Below are 23686 nucleotides of genomic sequence, written 5' to 3' on the forward strand. Positions count from 1 at the left end.
CCTTGCTGTACTATACATGCTTATGCTATACTTTAACTTCTTTTTTCCCTCCTCACTTCTCTTCTTACCCCTCGGTATACTTTTCCATGGTTGTGCTTTGCCTTCTTCATTCCTCCTTTCGACATTCACTTTCTTTTCTCACACCTTTAGAGGCTATATATCTATAGTGTACTCAGCCCAACTCCTCGCCCTACACCTCGCCTCCACACCCGTCACTACATATTAATCCCATTTCCTTTTCCCATCTCCTCGCCGTATTATACTACTCGCAACTACGCAAGGCTTTTTATGCTGTACCCCCTCGTTTCAGTTCTCGCCCCCGCATCACTGCACTCTTTCCTGCATGGAACCTTACCTCTTTCCACTCTTTCCCACTCCTGGCTCTGCTGCACTGTAAAATGGTCGTGCTATTACACCCTCTCCTTTCCATCCTCGCAATGCTCCTCGCCTTCACATCACTTTCCCACTTCTCAGCTGTGCTAACCGTGCTCTACTGGGCATTTGCTATTCTCCACTTCTGCACTTGCATTGCATAGCTTTCCTCCACTGTTATTTCTGCTCTCTCTTGTTGCCTCCAGTAGTAAATTTGTTTACTTTCATGCAGTGGTAAAATTGCTCTAAGGTACAGTGTTGTGCCTAGATATGTGGTCCATGGTCCACGGTTTAGGCCTGTTTTAAATAATAGATGTCACTGAAAAATTTTATTCTGTAATGCCTTCTATGGCCCCCAACTTGTGCGATTCAAAGATTTATATCGGATCAAGACTTTATTTGCGAACCTTAGTCTCTCCATGACCATGCATGCTATTATTCCTGCCTCATTAATCCCTGAACGATCTTTGAAAGATCAAGGGATTGAACCTCAGACACCTCTGTGCTTGAACACGGCAGTCTGTCTTTCTTGTGCTAACAATTTTGCCTCCGCTGAACACAGAGGTGGCACTGCCACGAAGATTCATATCTTAAAGAGCGCAGCACCCAAAGTGTCGCCCGTCCGCACGTGCGGACGGCTCGCTTGTCCCAAACACGAACATCTTGTGTGACATTATTGGGAGAGTGTGATGTCGTTGTTGACTTTTTGTTCTGGCAGTATTGATGCCAGCAAAATAGAACTGTGAAGTAGCATCGCATAGGTTACTTGACGCGCGACGACACGGGCCAATCATTGGCACTGGCAACACAGCTGTACTTGCACAACGCCTTCTCTTTCAGTCAAATTTGGGCTGTGTGACATTACGCGTGCGACAGTTCCGATTAGTAACATGATTCTACAGCACGTGACTACAATGGAAAGTTCTTCTACTCTGCTTTTTTTAGTGTGCAGAAAAGCACAGTGCCACCGTCTTGAAGCCGTGCAGTGAAGTGAACTGCATTATGATTCTGAAAAGACTGAGTGTGCCAACACAGACAGGAAACAAGCTGGGACACCACAAGCACCAGCATGTTGTGACTTCTTGTGTTTGTGTTTGCATGTTCCATTCTTTTAAAGATTTTTCGCAAACTAGCTCATCCCTCTGTCTTAAGGACAAAGCTCCTTAAGGTCAAGACATGTCCGTTGGCAGCGTTGGTGTGTGCCGTAGCCGTGGTGATGACGATGATGATTATCGCGAACAGTGACTGTCTTGTGCAGTGTATGACGTCTCTATATGCTCTATGATGCATTTCGTGCGACTGGAAACCACCAACAACTGCCAGGGAAATGGGCATAGACCTCGTTTTTGCCGATTTTAGGCAAGATTCAGTGCCACAAAGCAGTAATAATGAATGTTAATGAATAATAATGAATAGTTATAATTATTAATGAATGAATGTGCCATAAAGCAGTAATGATAAACATACCATTTATGATCAATAAGCCTTGTATATAACTGTCCATCGCTTTCTCACTCATTTACATGCGTAGGGGGTCAATGTCACGGGGATTTATGATAAAATTGAAGGATTTCACTGCTTTGCCCAATCATCATTCACTTCCTGGATATGCCGTGTTTCTTTCTATGCATTGTGTAACAGTTATCGGCAGTGCTGTGAAATCGCACGTGCCTGTACTGCACTTGTTTTCTCTGGTTACCTATGCATGGCTTTAGCGATTTTTTTCTCAGTGAACTCACACTAAAGAGCTCACATTGAAATTCTCGTTGACGTTTTGCATCCTGACACCTTTGCCCGCTTTTTGTTGGCTTCAAATTTAAACTAAAGTAAAGCTCATGTAAAAGAAGTATGTTTACTTATTAAGAAATGCAACATAATGCATTCAAAATATTTATACATGACTGAATCGCGCAAGAGCTTGTCAAGCAGTGTCTGAGGATGCGAAAGGCTAAACTGCACTACTACATCCACACCACTGAAGGTGAACGGTGAAGCTTCACACAATGATCACACATTGGCCTCTACCTCAAATATCATTAAAACACCTTGAATTAAACTTTAGTTATGTTGTTAATTACTATTAAACAATGTGTATTAATTATCAGAAGCCATACTCAATGCTGTAATACTCTATTACAGGCCATCGACTGCATTATAATTCTACCCCTTGAGAAATATAACTTGCCCTATAATGATTCAAGGGGAAAGATACCGTTCCTTAAACTTGGCACCATTTCTGTTTTAGACATTCTGTAGAGCATTATTATGAAAACAAGTAACAAGCAATCATGTGACATGCATTATATGTTGCCAAAAAGTACCTTGGCAACTGGCACCTTGCATTGATGTACTATGCAGTGAAAGCAATGCAAAGGTAGGCTTTCTACTACCTTGTGGTTGTTCAGATGAAAAATTCTTTCTCCCTTAAAACAAAAACTACTCTTTCTACAACTGAAACTTTCTACAACTCCTACTAACAAACCATACTTTTCAACAATATATTAGCCATATTTTTGCTTGCACTGCTACATTGCCAAAATGAAGCTGTGAATTGAGTAAAAATTTGATTTCAGCCAACTTTATCACATTATTCTGGCAACATTATTGCCTCATTTCTTCCCAAAGCATTTCACAAATTAATATAGGGACATATAGAATAGAAAATGTAATTATAACACTGGCAGGAAAAATTGTGCTTTTTATAAAACATGCCGAACATGCAGCATATTGTAATTTTTTGCCAAAACGAAAAATAAAGAAAAGGTGTACAAAAATGAATAAACTATCTTATTCATGAAAGAGCAGTGCCTTGAGATTTGTAGTTGTTTGTAGTTATATAATTTGTAGTTGTTATAGTATGTATTTTAGTTGTTTTTTAGTAATTACTGAAACCAGTAATATTATATAAATAATTTAGCGCGACACAGTTTCACTTGGGTGCCCAAAATTTGAAGCACTCTTTAGGCAACACAAAATTTTTTTACAAAATATAACACCTGAAAAACTTCTCACATTGACATATACCTGCACGTTTTTTTAGCCCTATTAGTTGAAAATTGACGGGGTACACACGTGACATAGGATGAGCCACCATATGTGTGTGTGTGTGTGTGTGTGTGTGTGTGCGCGTGCATGCGTGTGTGCGCGTGCACCGATCCTCTTCTTTTCCCAAGTACGTTTTGCCCATTGGAAAAACTTCTTCATATATATATATATATTTATTTATATATATGTATGTAATTCAGATCTAACAGACAATAATGCCAAGGAATGTATAGGGAATGTTATTAGACCGAATTTTAATTTCAATGTGAAGAAAGGAAAGTGGACTAAAAGATAACTTGCCGTGGGCAGGAACAGAACCTGCGACCTTCGAATAATGCGTTTGATGATCTACCAACTGAGCTACCACGGCGGCTATCCTCCCACTCACTTTATTGGGTATGTTTGTGAATTTAAACGTGGTAGTGTCAGCCAGTGCCATCAGTAGCCGTGACAGTGAGTATGGTACAATCATTTATGAGCACGTTTGGCATCACGTAACATGTGAACTTATTAGGAGTTGGCCTCTGACCAATATTCCCTCTGAGCCATATGCCAAGGAAAATATAGGGAATGTTATTGGACCGAATTGTAGTTTATATGTGAAGAAAGAGAAGTGGGTGAAAAGATAACTTGCCGTGAGCAGGAACCGAACCTGCGGCCGTCGAATAAATATCTATATATATATACATATATATATACTATATGTTATGGTTTTCTTCAATAAAAATTTCAGTCGAAAGTTATTTCTGCGCTGTGTCCACTTCTCGTCTTCTATGTTTTTCGGGCTGCTAGTCACGAGTGACAATGTTTCCAGTGTAGTTAGCGAGTGTGTAATAAATCCTGTGTAGAATTATGTTTGGGGAAAACGCGCTTCAAACGTGCGAGTATGTTGACGCACATGGCTCTCGGCAGGCTTTCTGTTTATGTAGTAGTACTCCCACATTAACGGTACATGCATTATTAACATGCCACTTTGCATTGTGAGCAATGTATTATCTCGATAGTTCAGATGTTGAAGGAACTGTCGGTAAATTTTTATTTGCAACTGCAGTGCCAGACAGGGACAAATTTTTCTTACTCTGAACCTTTCTGAAAGATTTGTATGGGTTTTTTTTATGGCTTAGGGTTTCCTTCAGTCGGATAACTGTTCTATTTCTTTTTTATGAATTTGCAGATGTGAACCTGAAACATGCCTTTATTTGATGTAGGCTTTTATCCCTTTTTATGACTTCGCTACTTCAACTGTGACCATTTTCGTTAGAACTCTTCAACAAGAAGTAGTTTTTTGAAGTAGTGTTTGAGGTTAGGTTAGGTTATGGTAATTAACACTGTATTTAAATCTGAAGCAGTGGCTGTGGTGATGCTTCATTCCAAGTTGAAGTTCCGTACCAATTACATTAATCAGGCATGGTTTTGCATGATATAGAGGGGTTGATAGTATAGTAGACTTCTGTTAGTCAAAACCAGGAGGGACCTGAAAAGTGTGTTCTGTTCAATAGGAGTGTCACTTATTGAAAAATAAACAGGGGTGAAGAATTAGGGCGCAGAACCCATAATATTTGAGGCAGTTTCTCTATTCAAGCAGCAATTTTATTCAGAAGAGTTTCGTTTACTAAATCTACTGTACCTTAAAAATCTGCCCCTGTTAATTTCACTTTAGTATGACAAGGACAAACTTTTTGTCAGCTGAAATGCTTTTTTTCTAAGAAGTCTATACAGATTTTCTCTCTAGTAGTTAGAAATATATGGATGACAGTTTTTCGTTTCATAGTTCTTCCTGTACCTTGAGGGCTTCCAGAGAACTAATATGCCATAAAATCGTAGAATAAAGTTAGGCTTGCCAACACTAACACTGGGTAAACTGACAACAGAAACATGAACAGGTGTTCATCAAGAAAGGAGACAGACATGGGTACAGCATCAGATTTATTCATTTTTCTTCTCTTGCTTTTATGTCGACATGCCTAACTTTTGCTGTGATGAATCTGTCTTGGTCCAGTATTATCGAGGTAGAGAAGTTGGTGTATATGTGGAACTGTGTATTCATCTGATGTAGGTGGAAAACTCAGAGCAGTGGGCCGACCAAAGTGAAAATCTAAAATGCGCACACACGAACATGTTTTGGCTCCCGCATGGGAGCCTTCTTCGAGAGTAAAATGCATTTTACTTGTGAGAAATGCCCTCTTGCAGGAGTCGAAAGATCTTGTGCGCTCATTTCAAATTTTTACTTTCGTCAGCACAGTTCCTCGGGTTTTCTACTTGCATGATGTATCATTTTGACTAGACGAGCTATCATGAAACACTAAACTTCGTGTATTTGCTTTTGCTCACAAACAGGTCGCGAAAAGACCCGCTCCTCTACCTGGTTCAGATGCCAGCAGTCGAGGCACTCCACAAGTCGTTTGACCAGTTGAACCTGTATCCCGAGTCGTCATCACGGTACGACGTGATTCGGGTAAGTTGCTCGTGTTTGTTGAGATTAGTAAAGACGCGAAAAAAGTGCACACGTGAGGAAGTACTCGCGACATGTGCAGAGGCTGACTGGTAACTTGTTCCCTTAGCTTGGCACGAACATTGAGTATTGGTCTCTAATATAGCCGTTTTACTCAATCGTGAGGTAGTGTGTATAGGATTCGCAGTCTGTACGCCATCACGGCATTTCTAGAGAACTTTGCTTTACTGTCCCTTTGTTTACTACTTTGTGGATTTGTGTAATCTGTGGAAGGCTTCACGCGTTCTACTTGTGACTCTGCATCAGAAGTTCTTGACAAATCCAACGTGGGATGCGACTTGGGACGGCTTCGCTAAAGTGGCAAACTATGTCACGGGGGCCGCATCAGGCTTGCCCGGCGACGAGTACCGGCTCGGTTATGGATACCTCGAGGAACAGCAACCCGACAGTCTAACGGGTCTCGAGATCAGTGCCCACAGCGAGGAGCCCGGCTTCGAGGTGGTCATCAGGGTAAGTTTTGATTTGTGACAGTGTTCTTTTTGATATTTTACTGCCCGAGCATTCAAAGCCTCAGTAAGAGCAAGAATGGGCATAAGTTGTCATAAGTTGTCTATTCGTGATAGCAGTGCCTTGTAAAATAAATAAGAAAAAGAAGGGAATATATTAAGTAATAAAAGGTGGAATACAGTCAAATCCTTTTAGGATAGGCATTGATGTGACAGACAAATGGGTACGCTGATGTTGAGAGCGGTTCATACCAAAATGCATCAGTGATACCCTACTTACAAGAGACACTTCATATAAAAAACAACAATTGCTGCCCAGTACATGTCTTCTATAAAGAGTTGCAACCGTATTATAAATGTCTTTATAAAAGGGTTCATGTCTTCTATAAAAGTACATGTCTTCTATAAAAGGGTTCAACTGTATTTCAAACACAGCACACTTGTCAGATTAGAGCAGGCTCAAGTTTCCTCAATATTGAAGTTTGTTTCTCATACAACCCCACCTCTTATTCTTTTTTTTTTTTCTTTTCGAACCTGTGATGTGTTGTCGTTTGTTCTTTCACGCGTGTTCCCCCCGCTTGTCACTAATTGCGAGGATCGTCAACAGACCCTGCCCAAGCGGACCGAGGTGAAGCGCGGCGCACCACTCTGTCATGAGGAGTGGGCCATGGCGCACAATCCGGAGGGGCGCATTCTCAACGAGGCAAGCCTTAGGGAGCGCATCTTTCGAGGGGTGAGTTGCCCAGCCAGCATTGCTATCACTAGTTATTTTTTTTTTTTTTTAATAGACCAACCGCAGTAGATGTTTACTTTGCAAAATTCTTTTAGCAGCGGTACATGCCACGCAAACAACTTTTCTGTAGGCTGTTCGAATAATTTTATACGTTTCTGTAACATGGTTGCGAAAACATAGCAAATATTTAGAAAATATATGATTTCGCATGAAAATGAAATTATTCAAGTGGCAGAGGGAATGTTTTCATAGGGAATCTTGGCGAAGCTGCAGGACTTGTATTTTTATAGTTTTCATGTGAGCAGCCTTCAAATCACACGTCAGCTTTCAAATCACATACAGCCGGTAGTTGCTGCAGGACTTGTATTTTTATAGTTTTCATGTGAGCAGCCTTCAAATCACACGTCGGCTTTCAAATCACATACAGCCGGTAGTTGTGGCTGGTATGTGGGACCAGGCATGCCGCCTCCAAGGCGCTCGGATGTTGTCTCCATGTCTCAATCGTAACGCAGAGGAGCCATGAATTCTTGGTCATGCTCTTCACTTGTGCCAGTACTGGTAAGTGGTAATGATGGGTTCTGCAGTTTTTTTTGTTTTTTTTTTTTTTTGTGGAAGTATACTGTTTTAAGAGGTATTCCTCTGCTTCAACAGTAGACTCGCGTTACACGAAACAGAAGGGACAAGGTGGGCGGCATTGGCTATGCCAGAGTAGCTGAGCTCGGCCATGCTGGTTTTTTGCCTGGAAATTTGCCAAAAAAGTTTCAGGTGGCCGGCACTGGCTGTGTCATAGCTGTTTAAGGTCTGGGATGTCCTAGCTGTGCCGCTGCTGTTTGTGTTGAGTAAGCCTCGCCTTGTCTGCCTTAGCTGTGGTGCTTTTTGGAAGACGACACTGGCTATGATGAGATGGTCGGTGCAGGCCTCGTCCATGCTGGGGTCGACGCTGGTTACTTAAATAAGATGGCGCCAGCAGCAGGTACTGGCTAAAGCGAAGTGGCCGCATTGGTTGCATCTGGTCAATTTGGTTATGCTGTCGCAGCTGTGTAGACAGCGATAAAAATAGTGCATGCTGCACCTCCACCTGCTGCGTTGAGTGGCGAAGTCTGTGCTGTTTACAGTGTGTCAAGGGGCATCAGGGTGTTTTTATGAGCATGTGGGGCAACTCGTGCTGTTGCATCGCTGTCTTTGTCGGGCTGATGTTCAAGCTACTGATTCCTATAGCTTCACTTGCAGTTGAGCCTTCTTTGTCGGATGCCATGTCAATAACTGGAGGTATGACCCGCACCGGCAGCTCTTTCCTGACAGCAACCTAACAGGCACCTCAGCTTCTTTGAATGAGGTGACGCTTAACGAATGGCAGATGTCTGCACACTCAGCCAATTACTGCCTTGACTTCCGGTGATGCGGTTTCGCAGTGATGAGGGGAACTGCAGTGGGGCTTGTTTTTTTACTGTCAATTTGTTAGGAAACTGACGCCGTCACACAGCTGGCCGGCAAAGACAACAACACGAGCGCTGTGTTGTCCAACTAGCCCAAATAGCCGTTCTTCTTCAATGTATTTCTAGCATTCCGGAGGCGATTTATGGCCATGCCCCACTTCCACTCTTCAGTCAATCAATTGCGAGCTCTGAGAGCGTTGACAGTGATGACCCAGTTGTTGGCATTGTCCTGGAAGCCGCGAAAGTGTGGGAGTTCGAAGGCAGCCAGCGATGTGGTACGGCCTGTGAAACTTTGGAAAATAGCGACACAGGCCAACCGAGTTGGTGAAAAAGCTCTGTTAGAGTACGCTGGAGCTTTCTGTGGCTCTCTGGCGAGCTGTGCTCATGGTCTTCTGTGTCCAACGCCTCATCGATGACGTGCAGTCCTGGTAAGGTCGCAGAGAAGAGCACAGACTTGACGCCGTAAGGCACTGACCTCAAGGCGGAGTTGTGCGGTGGTGCGCAAAAAACGGTGGTGCTTTCTAGCAACCCACCTGCAAAGCCAGTGGTGTGGTCCGAAGAGTAGTCCTTAATTAGCCTACTCACTGCGGTGGTATTCTTGATCGAGAGTGCTTGGACAGTACCCCTGATCGACTCAGGCACCGATGGAATGCTGAGTGTGGTGCTGTCGCTGTGGGAAGCGTGAACGGCATTCCCGGTGAACGGTAGGCTGTGCACTGTCTTGACGGCAGTGGGGCAAGCCTGACCTTGCGCCATGGTGAAGGCCTGGAGCCGTGGCATAGCTGGCTGTAGGAGGGTTGTCAGCTCCATGATAGCAGTACCGTGAGCGGCGTTCGCGAGAAAGAAAGCCTGCAATAGCAATTACCCATGGAGTTGCGATTATGGTTCGTACATCGTAGACTTCGCGATTGTAGTGGTGAGAAGCAAGACACTACGCTTGTTCAATAGGCTGGCTGTTCTTATTCTGCCCTTTCTGCTCCTTGTCTTTACCGAACAACCTTCTTGGACAGACATAACGTAAAAAAGGTAAACCTGCTAGGTTCTGTCAGTGTACTGTTTAAATGTTCGTGGGCCGCAATCAGTGAACAACTCTCTTAGGTCTTGCACGTCATTGAGCCTCAAAAACTTGTTGGACCACCAAATGTGTTGTTTGCTTGTTCTTCAATGTGTGACAGGGCATTGCTGCTGACCTGAGGAGAGAGGTGTGGCCGTTCTTGCTGGAGTACTACTCCTTCGACTCGAGCTACAAGGAGCGTGAGGCACTCCGGAAGAAGCTCAAGTAAGGCATCGCAAACGCAAAACTGGCACTCGATAAGACACTGACAATAATCACCAGCTGGCTTATATGAATATCGCCTTCTTGGTTTGAAGGAAAGTCAAAGGGAATTAGAATATTAGCAGGATTTAAATAGTAGTAAAGTGAAATGTGCTGCATTTAAAAATTTGCCATACTTATTGAATACGAAGCGTCTCTTGGCGAAAGGGGTACCAAGATCTTGGAAGAACGCCAACATCATCTTAATTCATAAGAAAAGAGGTGTCAAGAGCTTGAAACTTTACAGGCTGATCAGCTTACTATCCATTCTCTACAAACTATTTACAAAATAATAGCTAATAAAATTAAGATGATATAAGAGTTCAATCAACCGAAGCACCAGGCAGACTTTCATACAGGCTACTCCACAATAGACCATATTCATTCTATCAACCATGTGATAGAAAAATGCACGGAATACAGCCAACACCTATACATAGCTTTCATAGATTACGAGGAGGCGTTTGACTCAGTCGGGACATCAGTAGCGATGCAGGCACTGGAGAATCAGGGCATCGATGAACCCTACATAAACATACGGGAAGAAATCTACAGCGGATCCACAGCCATCAGAGTTCTCCATAAAGAAAGCGACAGAATCTTAATAAAGAAGGGTGAAAGACAGGGACATACGATCTCTCCAATTTTATTCTTCGTGTGTTAATAGGAGGTTTTCAGAACCCGAGATCAGGAAGAGTTAGTAGGGATAAAAGTTAATGGAGAGAATCGTAGTAACCTGCGATTCGCTGATGACATTGCTTTGATAATTAACTCAGGGGATGAATTACAGCTCATGATTACTGGACTAGACATGGAAAGCAGATGATTAGGTCTGAAAAATAATATGCATAAAACTAAAGTAATGTGCAAAAGTCTCACCAAAAAACAGTGCTTTGCAATAGTTGGAGAGTCGCTGGAAGTTATAAAGAAATATGTCCTTTTAGGAGAGGTAGTAACGACGTAGTCGGATCATGAGAGTGAAATAACTAAAAGAATAAGGATGAGGTAGAGCACATTCGGCAAACATTCTCAAATCACAACTGGTAGATTGCCACTATTCCTCAAGAGGAAGGTATATAACAACTGCATCTTTCCGGTACTTACCTATAGAGCAAAAACCTGGAGGTTCGCAAAGAGGGTTCAGCTTAAATTGAGGATGACGCAGCAAGTGATAAAAAAGAATGGAAAAGAATAAGTGTAACCTTAGCAGACAAGAAGAGAGCAAAGTGGGTCAGGGAACCAATCGGGGTTAAGGCTATCACAGTTGAAATCAAGAAGAAGAAATGGACATAGGCTGCACACGCACCACATAGGCAGGATAACCACTGGTCATTAAGGCTAACTGACTGAATTTCCAGAGAAGGCAAATGCAACGAAGGGGAGACAGAAAGTTAGGTGGGTGGGTTAGTATAAAAAGTTTGCCGGTATAAAGGGGCAGCAAAAAGCACAAGACCGGGTTGATTGACAGATTACGGGAGAGGCCTTTGCCCTGCAGTGGGCGTAGTCAGGCTGGTGCTGATGATGATGATTTTATTGCGATAGCAATTATATAGACACTCTCGGCTGGATTTTTCCACCGCTGTCCACGTCCTCATCGACGTGGACGTCTCCGTCACTCCCCCTATATGTATACGTATCTATATATATATATATATATGAAAACGCAAGAAAGAATAAACCCAGAAAAAGACACTGGTGCGTGAAATTGAACGTGCAACCTATAAAACGTGAGTGCAAGGCTATCAAACCACCAAGCCACAGAGAAGCACGTCCTTCAACGTTGAAAAGGTGAGCTATTTATATGTACCGCTTACCGCTGGTGACAGGCATCTCGGGGGCAACTATCGTGTTCTCGGCTTTACCAGCAAGATCACGGAATGAGTGCGCGTCGCCACATCATCACGATTCGGTGGCGCGCGCTCTCATCTCCCGTGCGTACTTTGCCCCGCGGAGAGGAGAGGTAGACGCTCACTCACGTGCTTTATCTCGTGGTGGAGAGCATCATACGTCTTGGCTTATGTTTGGCTTTTACCGTAACAATTCTTTTGTAGTTACCGGGTGCACAAATTTCACTGCAATTGTTGCACAGTCTCCATTTGCGAAAAGAGCGTGCTTTTCAAACACAGTGAAATAACAACTGGGACGCTTATTCGCGTTCATCTGTACCTGTGAGTACTTTTCGTGTGTTATTTGTGCGTAAAAAACGCGGGTCACGTCTAGATCTGCCTGCCATTCTGCGCGTGACCTTCCGATTTGTTGCTATCGTGTTCATTGCTTTGCCTTTGCAGTGAAGCTGTGACTTTTTTGTTTGGTGTGTCAAATCTGGTCGTTTGTTATTGTAACTTTTCTTTATTCAGTGGTCAACTGTACCGTTTCCTCCTGAGGACTAATTTGTCCAGGATTTATGTGAATGAGCATATAGGTGGTGAATTTTTGGTCAATTTGGTAGACTAATAAACTTGTTGAAATTGACATTCTCCTTGGCATTTACTTGTATGAAGTATTCTAAGGTGTTCAGAGGTGGCTCTATAAGCAGAAGACTTGGCTAGTGTGTCACCACAAAGTCTGCCCTACAGCTACATTTGTTGAAAGTTGAGTGCGTTAAGTGAACAAACGCAAACTGAACTAAGCTGTTCACAGTAATTTCACCTTTGTACCTCTTGTTTGTTTGTATGCCAGAACTGAAATTTGGGCTAGTTTGTGGGAATTCACACTCAAACTAGTAGCGCAAAAACATGGATGTGAAAACAAACAAACTTGTTTGGCTTTCCTGTTCATTCCTGGGTTTTTGTCTTTTAAGCTACTTGTTCGTAGAATTTGCACACTGTTCCTCTTTCTGTGAACTTGCTTCACAGGGACTGCTACTACCGGATGAAGCTTCAGTGGAAGTCAATCAGTGATGACCAAGAGTCGCGATTCGCTGATTACAGAGAAAGGAAGAACCTTGTTGGTGAGCACGCTTATTCTGCTCAGTGCAGTTAGCCTCTGATAATCTCTGATAACTGCCTGATAACTGGCTTTCAGGTTGTGTGTCATAACCTGCAAGCTTGTCCAGCCTTTTTTTTTTTTCGTGCTTACAAACATCTGAATGTGGACCTAATAAAAATGTACTTGAGCTTTTCATTTGACATAATAGTCCAGGGGAACCCAGGTACATAAAATCTGAAGGGGACAGCTGATATGCAGTTCTCGCGCACAGAAAGGTGGATATTTAGGGCCAAGTAATAATTTACAGTTTTTGTCCTGTCGGCATGAGTTAAAATTGAGCACTTTATCAGGGCCAACACTACTTTAACAGCCAGATCTGCAGCGAGTTAAAACAGTTATTGTGAGGAATCGTGCATTATTGTTACACTCAAGAAGTGTAAATCAAAACAGTTATTCTGTGCATGGTTGCTATACTAAAAAAATACAATGTCACATTTCAATTTGTTAGTGGTGTAATCATTGGCAATCCAAAATGAAGGATATTTTGGCAATGTATATAAGACTCTAGTTCACAGTAGCCTTTGCCATTGGTTTGCCTCATCACTTTACTTGGCAGTGGTTTTTAGTAAGGAACTGCAGTTCCCATCAGATTCAGTGCGTTTTGTGACTTCACCTACCGAAACAGTTTTCCATTGTCATTATGAATATTTCCAATAATTCAATACACAATTGTGATGAGAAGCATACTTAGAGAAGCGCAGCATGGTGCAATGTTAGATAGCATATGAAAAGTGACTGAATATCTCCGATACATGCACTATACAATGCAATGACTTTGCTTGAGATTTCCAGGTAATGTTGGAACTGTTAAATATATGTCATAATTTTATATGGCGGGCTCAGTATAACCATTTGTAGCCAGTGCCCCAGAGTTAGTGCACAGACATCTAGGTAGCACTGCTGTGAGCAGCATACAAACAACTTGGCATCTGTTGTTGAGGCTAATGCTTGCTCTTCTTGGCCAAACAGGTTAGCTGAGCATGGTAGGCAGGAGTTATTCATGATTTGCATAATGATTGTACTGTTTATAGATTTGCATAATGATTGTACTGTTTTTAAATGTTTTTTTCTGCATTGTTTTGTCAATGCAGTATGGTTCTGCAAGCTGGGATCAGGACAAAAATCTGATTGGCAAGATTGTTTAGATCACATCTTGTCACGTATAGCCTGTACAAAATGCTACACATGAAATTAGGAGCTAAAGTAAGGGTGCTGATTACATTAAAATTTCGATGTGCTACCTTGCACATTTCACAGTTGGGGGTACCCAATATATGGAGAGGCTTGTTAAACATGAGAAAATACGGTGTTTGAGACTCGTCTAAAAGAGGTATGGTAGCGATACACACGCTTAATCCACCTCTGTAGCTCAGCATGAAGTCAAGTTTTCAATTCCCGGCAGTCACGGAATTTGAAACCCTGTTGGTAGTGCCAGTCATGTCGGTTATAACAGGGTTTTTGTGAACAGGCTTTGTTGTTGCGTTCTACTTGCAACTCAGCCTTGTGCTTCGTTTTTATTGATTCACAGAGAAAGACGTCAGCCGCACTGACCGGACGCACGTCTTCTACCAAGGCGAGAACAATTCCAAGGTCGAGATGCTCAACGACATCCTCATGACCTATGTCATGTACAACTTTGATTTGGGTGAGTGGCCATGAAATGTGTTGTGAATGTGGTGTTTTCTGGTACCTCTCCCGCCCACTTGAATTTCTGCCCGTATTTATCGATCTTAGTTTCAAGTAGAGGCCCCCTTTACAAAGCTAGTGGGTGAGTGGCTATGAAACATGTTATGAATGTGCCGTTTCTTCGTGCCTCTTCCACCCACTTGAATTTCTGCCCGAATTTATCTTAGTTCAAGTAGAGGCCGCCTTTAGAAAGCTAGTGGTAGAGTAGCTATAAAATGTGTTGTGAATGCGGTGTTTTCTGGTGCCTCTCCCAACCACTTGAACTTCTACCTGAATTTATCTTAGTTCAAGTAGAGGCCGCCTTTACAAAGCTAGTGGGTGAGTGGCTGTGAAACTTGTTATGAATGTGGCATTTCCTGGTGCCTCTCCCACCCACTTAAATTTCTGCCCGAATTTATCTTAGTTCAAGTAGAGGCCGCCTTTACAAAGCTAGTGGGTGAGTGGCTATGAAATGTGTTATGAATGTGGTGTTTTCTGGTGCCTCTCCCACATACTTGAAGTTCTGCCTGAATTTGTCGTAGTTCAAGTACAGGTCTCCTTTACTAAGCTAGGCACTTCGCACAGCCCTGTTGCGTAACCGAGGACTGTAGTGCAAGGGGCGACTTTTTGTTTCATTTAGGATAAGGAAAAAAAACTAACACAATTGTGTACATTTTTGCACTTTTTAGACAACTTGAATTCAGGTATTCGATTGTAGTAAGAGGGTTGACTTCAGGTTGCAAATATCTGAATAAAAACTGGCATTACATTTTGTAAATATGGCTAACCAGGCACATTTTGTGCAAATGGATGAGAATATATATTGCACATTTTTTTATTTGTTTGTGTACTTACTCCAATTCTGTGAGAAGATAAATTTTAGTAAAAGTTTTATGAGATGGTAGCCAATAATATGAAATTACTAAAACACTGTCTCTATTTCATTTCAGACTTGATTATGTTGCCTTCCAAATTTTTCTACATTTTTTTGTAGGAGGTCGTAGGTGTGTAATTTTTCTCACTGAATACTCAGAACCGATTCAATCCTTAACAATATAATAAATTCTCAAAGCTTCTCACTAATTTCAACATCTTCCCGATTCTCGACTTCAAGGCTTCTCTTGGACTAATTTGAACTTGGCAACAAATAAACTTTAAGGACCGAGAGGAAATCGACATCAAAATTTTTGAAGATGCTAATGTTAAATGATTGTTCAGATCTACTATTATTGTGCCTGTGCTGTTCATTTCATAGTATTTATAAATCATCATACATTTTGTTGTGTGCCGTTTTCAAATGCACAGGATATGTCCAGGGCATGAGTGATCTGCTGTCACCAATACTGATGGTGATGGACAATGAGGAGGACGCCTTCTGGTGCTTCGTTGGCTATATCAAGCGAGTGGTGAGTGTGGAAAAGTAGTGTACGCATCAAACCTGGTAGCCATACTAGCTCTGCCCACTTTTGAGTGCATGCTGGTACGTCCCGCTGCCAGTGACGTGTTCAAGACAGGCGTGCTGTCGCCACAACTCAGTTCCGCGAATGTGGCGACTGTTACTAAAAGCTGACCATGGTGTCACGAAACAGGCTCACTGGTGCCACAACTAAGCCCCGCCGATTGCGGCGGTTGTTTCAAGAAGCGGAAGAGTTGACGCTGTTTCTGGAAGCAGATGGGTCGACGTAACAGAACTGAGAAATCATGCCCTTTGAGCTGAGGGGGAGTCGGGCTCTATATAGATGGTTCACACCACTTGATTCCTCCTCTGACTGTGAACCACCCCTGCCTTTCGTGAAATGGACCGATGTACTGAGGGAGAGGGAGAAAGGTGGGAATGACGGGGGTAAAAAGGACAAAAGGGGACGAGAGAGGCCCGAGAAAGCCGAGATGGCGGGCGCCGGATCAACGAGGACCAGTAAACGTTTTCTCTAAATGTTGATAAATCGGTTTTTCAAGTTTCCTGAATGGAAGTCTTTTCATCACCGGCCTGATCTTGGTCATCCCACCCAATATACACCTCAACGCTACAGTGCTTTAGGGAACTGTGGCCGCATAAAGTTCGTATTGATTATGGTGACATGAACTACATGGCAAATCGTGCGCATGGTAAAAATGTACTCTCTTCAGCATTCATCGCGTGCTTACATACATTCCACTGCTTGCCCATGCGTCTATGCCCATGCGTCTATGCCCATGCACTTATGCCCATGCACCTATTTGTGTATTCCACTGCTGGTCAATAGGCGACATATGTCGAGTCTCTGTTCAAACGATATAACCAATGGCTGAATCTATTGATTGTAGCTGTTAGACAACTTATTGTTACTGTGCCACTTTTTTGTTTGATGCAATGCTAATTGTATGTCAGGGTTTTCAATAATTTCACTTGGTAACATAGGAAACGCCTAGAAACATCTCCGTTCTTTTTTATATGCGAAGCAGCTCTTTGACTAGCCTGTATAACGTCATCCCTCTGTCCTCACTGCACTACCCTAGCCGCAGGTGTTGGGGCGGTGCCAAGTAGGTCATGCCTTTCCTCGCAGTGCGCGCGCATTGACGTCACTGACGTGTCATTCCTCTTGCTTCAGCCTCTCCACCGCTCACAAAGTTAGAGCACACATCAAGCGAACTGTCTTTATCTGCAGTGAAACTTACACAAAACCCAAACCACCTTGCTAGTCTTTGTTTTTCGAACAGTTGTTAACTCTAGTAAACACTACACTGAGTTTTGCTTCAGACCGTTCTTCCAGCACTTGCGTCAATGCCTGGTTCAACCGGGTCATTGCTGTGCTCACTGCTGCTGCTTCGCACCCTATCAGGATTCCCTTCGAGCAGGTGGTCCATAAATTTTTTTTGCTGCTTTTTCCATAATCTATGCGAGGATCAGTTTAGACAGTGGGAGCATTCTGAAAACAGTGATAGAGGGATATGATAGTTGCGTGCCGAAGTTGGTTGGAAGCGGTACACCAGTTTGTCCGCATAGTGCTTGCAATTTTTCATGGTATATTTAGGCCATGGACTTTTGCATGTGCCTCAAAGGTAAACATTCGAATCCCACCTACCGGCACGCAGACTTGTATCTGGATAAAAGCACTCCAGTGCTCTGCCTTTGAGTAATAGGTGTCGTGGGTGGTCACCGGTCCACTGATGGTCGCCCGTTTACCTGCTACAATGAAGGCAGTGCTGCATGTTAGCATGAACTTTGTTTACACATTAACTATGTAATATGTATAGAATTAAGTGTAAGTATCTGTATAAGTGGCATTGTAAGCACCATTTTATGTACTGATTGTGATGGCACTAAGTAACCGCTGACCATGTACAGCATTCTTACTGCCCACATTGTTGTTTTGCCTAGGGGTCTTACAAGAAATGTCACCTACTGTTTAAATTTGACAGTACTGGCTTCTCGAAGTAGACTCTTGGGTGTGCACATCAGCTCTGGCGTGCTTTTGCAATATTGTACCTTTTTGAACGCAGATGTCCAACTTCGACATTGACCAGAGCGGCATGAAGAAGCAGCTGACCCAGCTCTTTGACATCCTTGCCGTTGCTGTTCCCAAGCTGGCCATTTACCTCGGTAAGTGGGCATTGGGTTCACCCTACTGCCTGATACGTTTTCAGATCAACCTGTTCGTTTACACTCAAACCTCAATGTAACGAATCCAGATATAATGAAGTAAATGAAGAATAGTCATGTGATATACATATTGTTAGGATATACGTGTATAACAAATTTTAGGTTATAATGAACCTATGTTTGTGTAAGACACAACTTTGTTATAATGAGGTTTGAGTGTAGTGAAGTTTCACCTTACATGAAAATGAGCTCGTTATATCCAGAAATTTGTTATAAAGGTATATTAATATGAAGTACAGTAGTATTTTTCATTTACTTTATCATAACAGATATTTTGTCATATCTGGGGTCATTATATTGAGTGTACTTGCATGAAGCATGTTGTACCTATACCTTCATATGGCCCGAAGTGGCAGCTTTGCAGCTACAGCTGTGTGCATTGCTGAGCCCAAAGATGTAGGGTTAATTCCCCATCACAGCTAGGTACACTTCGCTGGGTTATATGTAAAAGCACCCATGCATTTAGCTTCACGTGTACATTAAAAGACCCCAAGGTCATCTGGTCAATTAACAGTTTTGTGTTGCAATAACTGTATCCTGATTGTGGTGCTTAAAACTTTAAAATTTAAGTAATTGTAGACTGTCTGATGGCCATATGTAGTGGGGTGTAACCAAGTCATGGAAATAACTATGGAAAGCCACCTCCAAGATCTACTATGGCCCGTACACCAAGGCAACGAGGCGGGGAGGGGACAGGGTGTCCGGTCTTCCTCAGGGTCAGTTTACACCCAGGCCACAAATTTGCTGGAGTTCCTAATAAAATTGTTACTAACGCTACCACCACCACTGCACAATCGACTAAACTTCTTGCGCAGCAGCAGTTGCCAATTAGGTGAAAGTAGTGCGAACTGACTGAAGAAAGAAATTCTGAACACTGATATTTTGCCATATAATCATATGCACCCTTCTTCTTGACTCTAGTTGCACTTACAGGGTGATCATACCTCCCCTCACTGTTTTGAAATGCCAGCATGGCAGGTTTTGTGGTGGAGTATCGAAGTTGTCTTACAATAGCACCCGTTGCTCTGGATCGAAAGTGTCACACCGGAGAAAGAAGAAAAAACGAACTTGTATGCTTTTCACTCAGTCTGAGTTACCACCAGATAAACTTGAATTGTTCTTTTTATTTATAATTTTTATTTCACTAAGATTTTATTTCAGCATTGAAAAGTTCTTGTATGTACATGTTCAGTACTCACGGGTTGAAACGAATCGTCTTCCTTAGTAAATGACTCCTATGAGCCTCTTATTACTTGTGATAACAGCATCAAGTCACTGCAAATCTGGCTTCTAAGAGCAATGTTGACTCTGGTGTGAGTGTTTGAATCAATTTCGGGACGTTAAACCCCACATATCAATCAAATCATCACTGTTTGAATCATAATTATGCCAATATAACGTGAGCTTTCGACATTACAAACAAACACATATGTGCATTAATATGCCCTAAATTTTCACATCTCAATCGGTGAGTTCTGTAGATATATACAATGTGTGTGTGTGTGTGTTTTTGTGTGTGAAATCAAAATAAAAACTGAGCTCACCTGAGCCAAGTTGAGTGCTTTCCTGAGAACAACTCGCGCATTTATTTCCAGAGGAGCATGAGTCTGGCAACCTGTACTTCTGTTTCCGCTGGCTCCTGGTTCTCTTCAAGCGCGAGTTCAGGTGCGAGGAGATCATGAGGTTGTGGGAGGTGAGTGGTCTCACACTTCACGCAAGGACAAGTGTATGGTTGTTATCATTGCTATCATTGTTATCATTGCTATCATATAGTTGTTATCTCACACGGAAAATTAGTTCGTTATAATTAAAAATTTGTTATAAAGGTATATTCCTAACCCTATGGCTTTTGCAAGACTGCTCTTCCTTTACTTCGTTATATCCAGGTTCGTTATATTGAGGTATGGGTGTAATGCATATTTGAGTGCTCTGGACGCTTGAACCTCATTATAACAAAGTTGCATCTTACACGAAAAATAAGTTCCTTATAACCGAAAATTTTCTTATAGCCGAAAATTTGTTGTAGAAGTGTATTTCTGATGCTTTATATATTGTAAGGTTATTCTTAACTTAGTTATAACTGATATTTCTCATATCTGCATTGGTTATATTGTTACGTGGAAAATAACAGTAGTCAGTCTACAGCCTCAGCGCAGCTGACCGACAACGTCCACTTCTTCACTCTCAGTCTGAGGCACCACAAAGCTGCGGACATCTTTGGCAGTTTTTGGCACAGGAAAGTCCTTCACAGCTCGAACTTTTTCTGGGTCAGGCTGTACGCCGTAAGCGTCAACAATATGTCCAAGTAACATTTTGGTGGAAGTGCTGGGTACTCTCCTGACAACGGAGCTACGCAGTTGACGCCTCCTTAAGTCTGCTATCATGGCTCTGGGTGAGGATACGGCTTCGCCACCTACCCAGCACCTCCACCAAAATGTTACGTGGAAAATAACAGTAGTCAGTCTACAGCCTCAGCGCAGCTGACCGACAACGTCCACTTCTTCACTCTCAGTCTGAGGCACCTTTCTTGGGTATGTCCCACTATGCCTTGTTTCAGTCAGCTTAAATCACCTAACAAAATCAAGGTTTGAGTGTAGTGAATTCAACAGCTTTACAGCTCTTGAAGGAGAATAGGCAAGTATGCTAGCCATCATCCTCTTTTCTTGCCATGTCTCAAAACTGGATATAACGAACCCGGATATAACGAAATAATTGTTATAATATAATGAAGTAAATGAAGAAAACTCTTGCGATATACATAGTCTCAGGAATATACCTTTGTAATAAATTTTTGGATGTGACGAACTTGTTTTTGCGTAAGATGCAACATTGTTATAATTAGGTTTGAGTGTATTGTCCTGCTTGTTGTAGTAGTAACGCTTAGTTGCTTTATCACATAAATTTTGCAGAGCCTCTGGAGCACTTTGAAACAGCCATGCACAATAAATTAAGAACACCTACACAAGAGTTGCAGTCAGGAAAATCGTGACATAAAGATGCCAAAGCCCTGTTTTGTAAATGCTCTTAATTGAATTCCCACTGTGAGGTTAGATATCTAGAATATGTGTTTCAGGCTGTGACAGTGACTGCAGTGACATATTCGGTCATTTTGTAATATTAAAATAGCTAAAAAATCTTGTTTATTTGTTTGTCTTTTCACGATGCCGCCAAAGAAAAAAAGGCCTGAGTGCGAGTCATGTAGAGAAGCCGTCCTTTGTGCTACTGTATAAATTTTTGGGCCGGTTCTCCTGTACAAAATCTCACATTTGTGCATTTCTGCTGAATATTAGATTTTTAGGAATGTGTTCTGTGTGCACTCCAATGATTCCATGAGTCCACTAGATTGTTATGGAAGCTTAACCAGTTTGCACCGAATCCGCATGTACTCTATAAAAATTATATGGAAATGATAGGTACTTTCTGGAAAGACACATGGAACGTTTTAAGAGGGATGTGTGGAAATAAAAGATTGAAACACTGAGGGGGAAGCAGAACTTAGTTAAAGTGTCCTACTGAAATTTTTGTCTTCATGGACTTTATGAACATCTTGTTAGCAAAGCTCATTGCTATAATTTATACCTTAGGCATAGACCAATGTGAGGAGCGTAACAATTATTCTAATGACTGGATCGACATGTCTCAACATCTTTCTTTGTTGTTGTATAGGTACTATGGACTGATCTGCCCTGTAAGAACTTCCACCTGCTTCTCTGCGTGGCCATCCTGGACCACGAGAAGGAGTTGCTCATTGAGAACAACTATGGGCTCAACGAGATCCTCAAGGCATGTACTTTGGGCTCAATTCACTTTTGACTTTTTGCTCATGCCTATATCTTTAAGAAGCATTTATCCAGCATGCTCAGCGTGTGTTTCGCATCTGATCACAGTGCACCACACTTGCCGCACCCGGCAAAATGATATATTCATGGGCTCCAGCAGCGGCCGCATTTTTGATAGAAGCATAAATTGTTGAGGCCTGTGTGCTTAGATTTAAATGGAACTTAAAGAACCCTAGGTGGTCGAAATTTCCGGAGCCCTACACTACAGCATCTCTCATAATTATGGTGGTTTTGGGCCGTTAAGCCAGCATGAATTATTAAGTTATTATAAATATTATTTACGTGCTCGCCACTTTGCACACTCGACTGTCATCATCATCATCATCAGCCTGACTACGTCCACTGCAGGACAAAGGCCACTCCCATGTTCCGCCAGTCAACTCGGTCCTGTGCTTTCTGCTGCCAATTTATACCCGCAAACTTCTTAATCTCATCTACCCAGCTAACCTTCTGTCTCCTCCTAACCCTCTTGCCTTCTCTGGGGTCCAGTTAGTTACCCTTAATGACCAGTGGTTATCCTGTCTACGCGCTACATGCCCGGCCCAAGTCCATTTCCTCTTCTTGATTTCAACTATGATATCCTTAACCCCCGTTTGTTTGCTAATCCACTTTGCTCTCTTCTTGTCTCTTAAGGTTACACCTACCATTTTTCTTTCCATTGCTCGCTGTGTCTTCTTCAATTTAAGCTGAACCCTTTTTGTAAGTCCCCAGGTTTCTGCTCCATAGTTAAGTACTGGCAAGATGCAGCTGTTATATACCTTCCTCTTGAGGGATAGTGGCAATCTACCTGTCATGATTTAAGAGTGCTTGCCAAATGTGCGCCACCCCATTCTTATTCTTCTAGTTACGTCAATCTCGGGGGTTCGGCTCCACGGTTATCACCTGTCCTAAGCTGATAGTCTTTTACAACTTGAAGTGCACTATTACATATCTAGAAACGCTGCTCTCTTCCGAGGTTGTTGTACATTACTGCCATTTTCTGCAGATTAATTTTAAGACTCACCTTCTGCTCTCCTTGTCTAAATCCATAATCATGAGTTGCAATTCGTCCCCTGAGTTACTCAGCAATGCAATGTCATCGGCGAAGCGCAGGTTAGTAAGGTACTCTCCATTAGCTCTTATCCCTAGCTGTTCCCATTCTAGGCCTCTGAAAACCTCCTGTAAGCACGCTGTAAATAGCACTGGGGACATTGTATCCCTCTGTTTTACACCCCTCTTGATTGGTATTTTGGTGCTTTTTTTATGAAGCAATATGGTAGCAGTTGATCCCCTGTAGATTTTTTCCAGGATGTTTATACATACTTCATCGACGCCCTGATTCCACAGTGTCTGCATGACTGCTGATATTTCTACTGAACCAAACGCCTTCTCCTAATCTATGAAGGCTATAGTGGTTGGCTATAATCTGAGCATTTCTCTATTTCCTGATTGATAGTATGAATGTGGTCGATTGTTGAGTAGCCTGTTCGAAATCCCGCCTGTTCCTTTGGTTGATTGAATTCTAATGTTTTCTTAACTCTGTTAGCAATTACCTTTGTGAATAGCTTGTATACTACTGAGAGCTAGCTGATCGGCCTGTAATTCTTCAAGTCCTTGTCATCTCCTTTCTTATGCATCAAGATGATGTTAGCATTCTTCCAAGACTCTGGTACTCTTCTTGTCAGGAGGCACCTCGTAAACAGGGTGGCTAGTTTT

At 42.3% G+C, this 23686-nt stretch overlaps 1 protein-coding gene across 4 annotated transcripts in view; it reads left to right on the forward strand.

Annotated features, from left to right (window-relative positions):
• Tbc1d15-17 (TBC1 domain family member 15/17) overlaps positions 1–23686 on the forward strand; it is a 78528-nt gene that overhangs the window by 44430 nt on the left and 10412 nt on the right. For 3 of the 4 annotated variants that reach the window (XM_075871514.1, XM_075871510.1, XM_075871513.1), the window contains exons 5-14: positions 5755–5872; positions 6176–6379; positions 6983–7108; positions 9720–9823; positions 12715–12809; positions 14376–14492; positions 15818–15918; positions 17993–18092; positions 19748–19845; positions 21819–21935. In XM_075871514.1, the coding sequence (XP_075727629.1) occupies positions 5755–5872; positions 6176–6379; positions 6983–7108; positions 9720–9823; positions 12715–12809; positions 14376–14492; positions 15818–15918; positions 17993–18092; positions 19748–19845; positions 21819–21935 (1180 nt within the window). The remainder of the gene's footprint in view (positions 1–5754; positions 5873–6175; positions 6380–6982; positions 7109–9719; positions 9824–12714; positions 12810–14375; positions 14493–15817; positions 15919–17992; positions 18093–19747; positions 19846–21818; positions 21936–23686) is intronic. The other variant, XM_075871511.1, reaches the window with a different exon arrangement.

Source organism: Rhipicephalus microplus, chromosome 8 (assembly GCF_043290135.1).
Source record: "Rhipicephalus microplus isolate Deutch F79 chromosome 8, USDA_Rmic, whole genome shotgun sequence".
NCBI classification, from domain to species: Eukaryota; Metazoa; Arthropoda; class Arachnida; order Ixodida; family Ixodidae; genus Rhipicephalus; species Rhipicephalus microplus.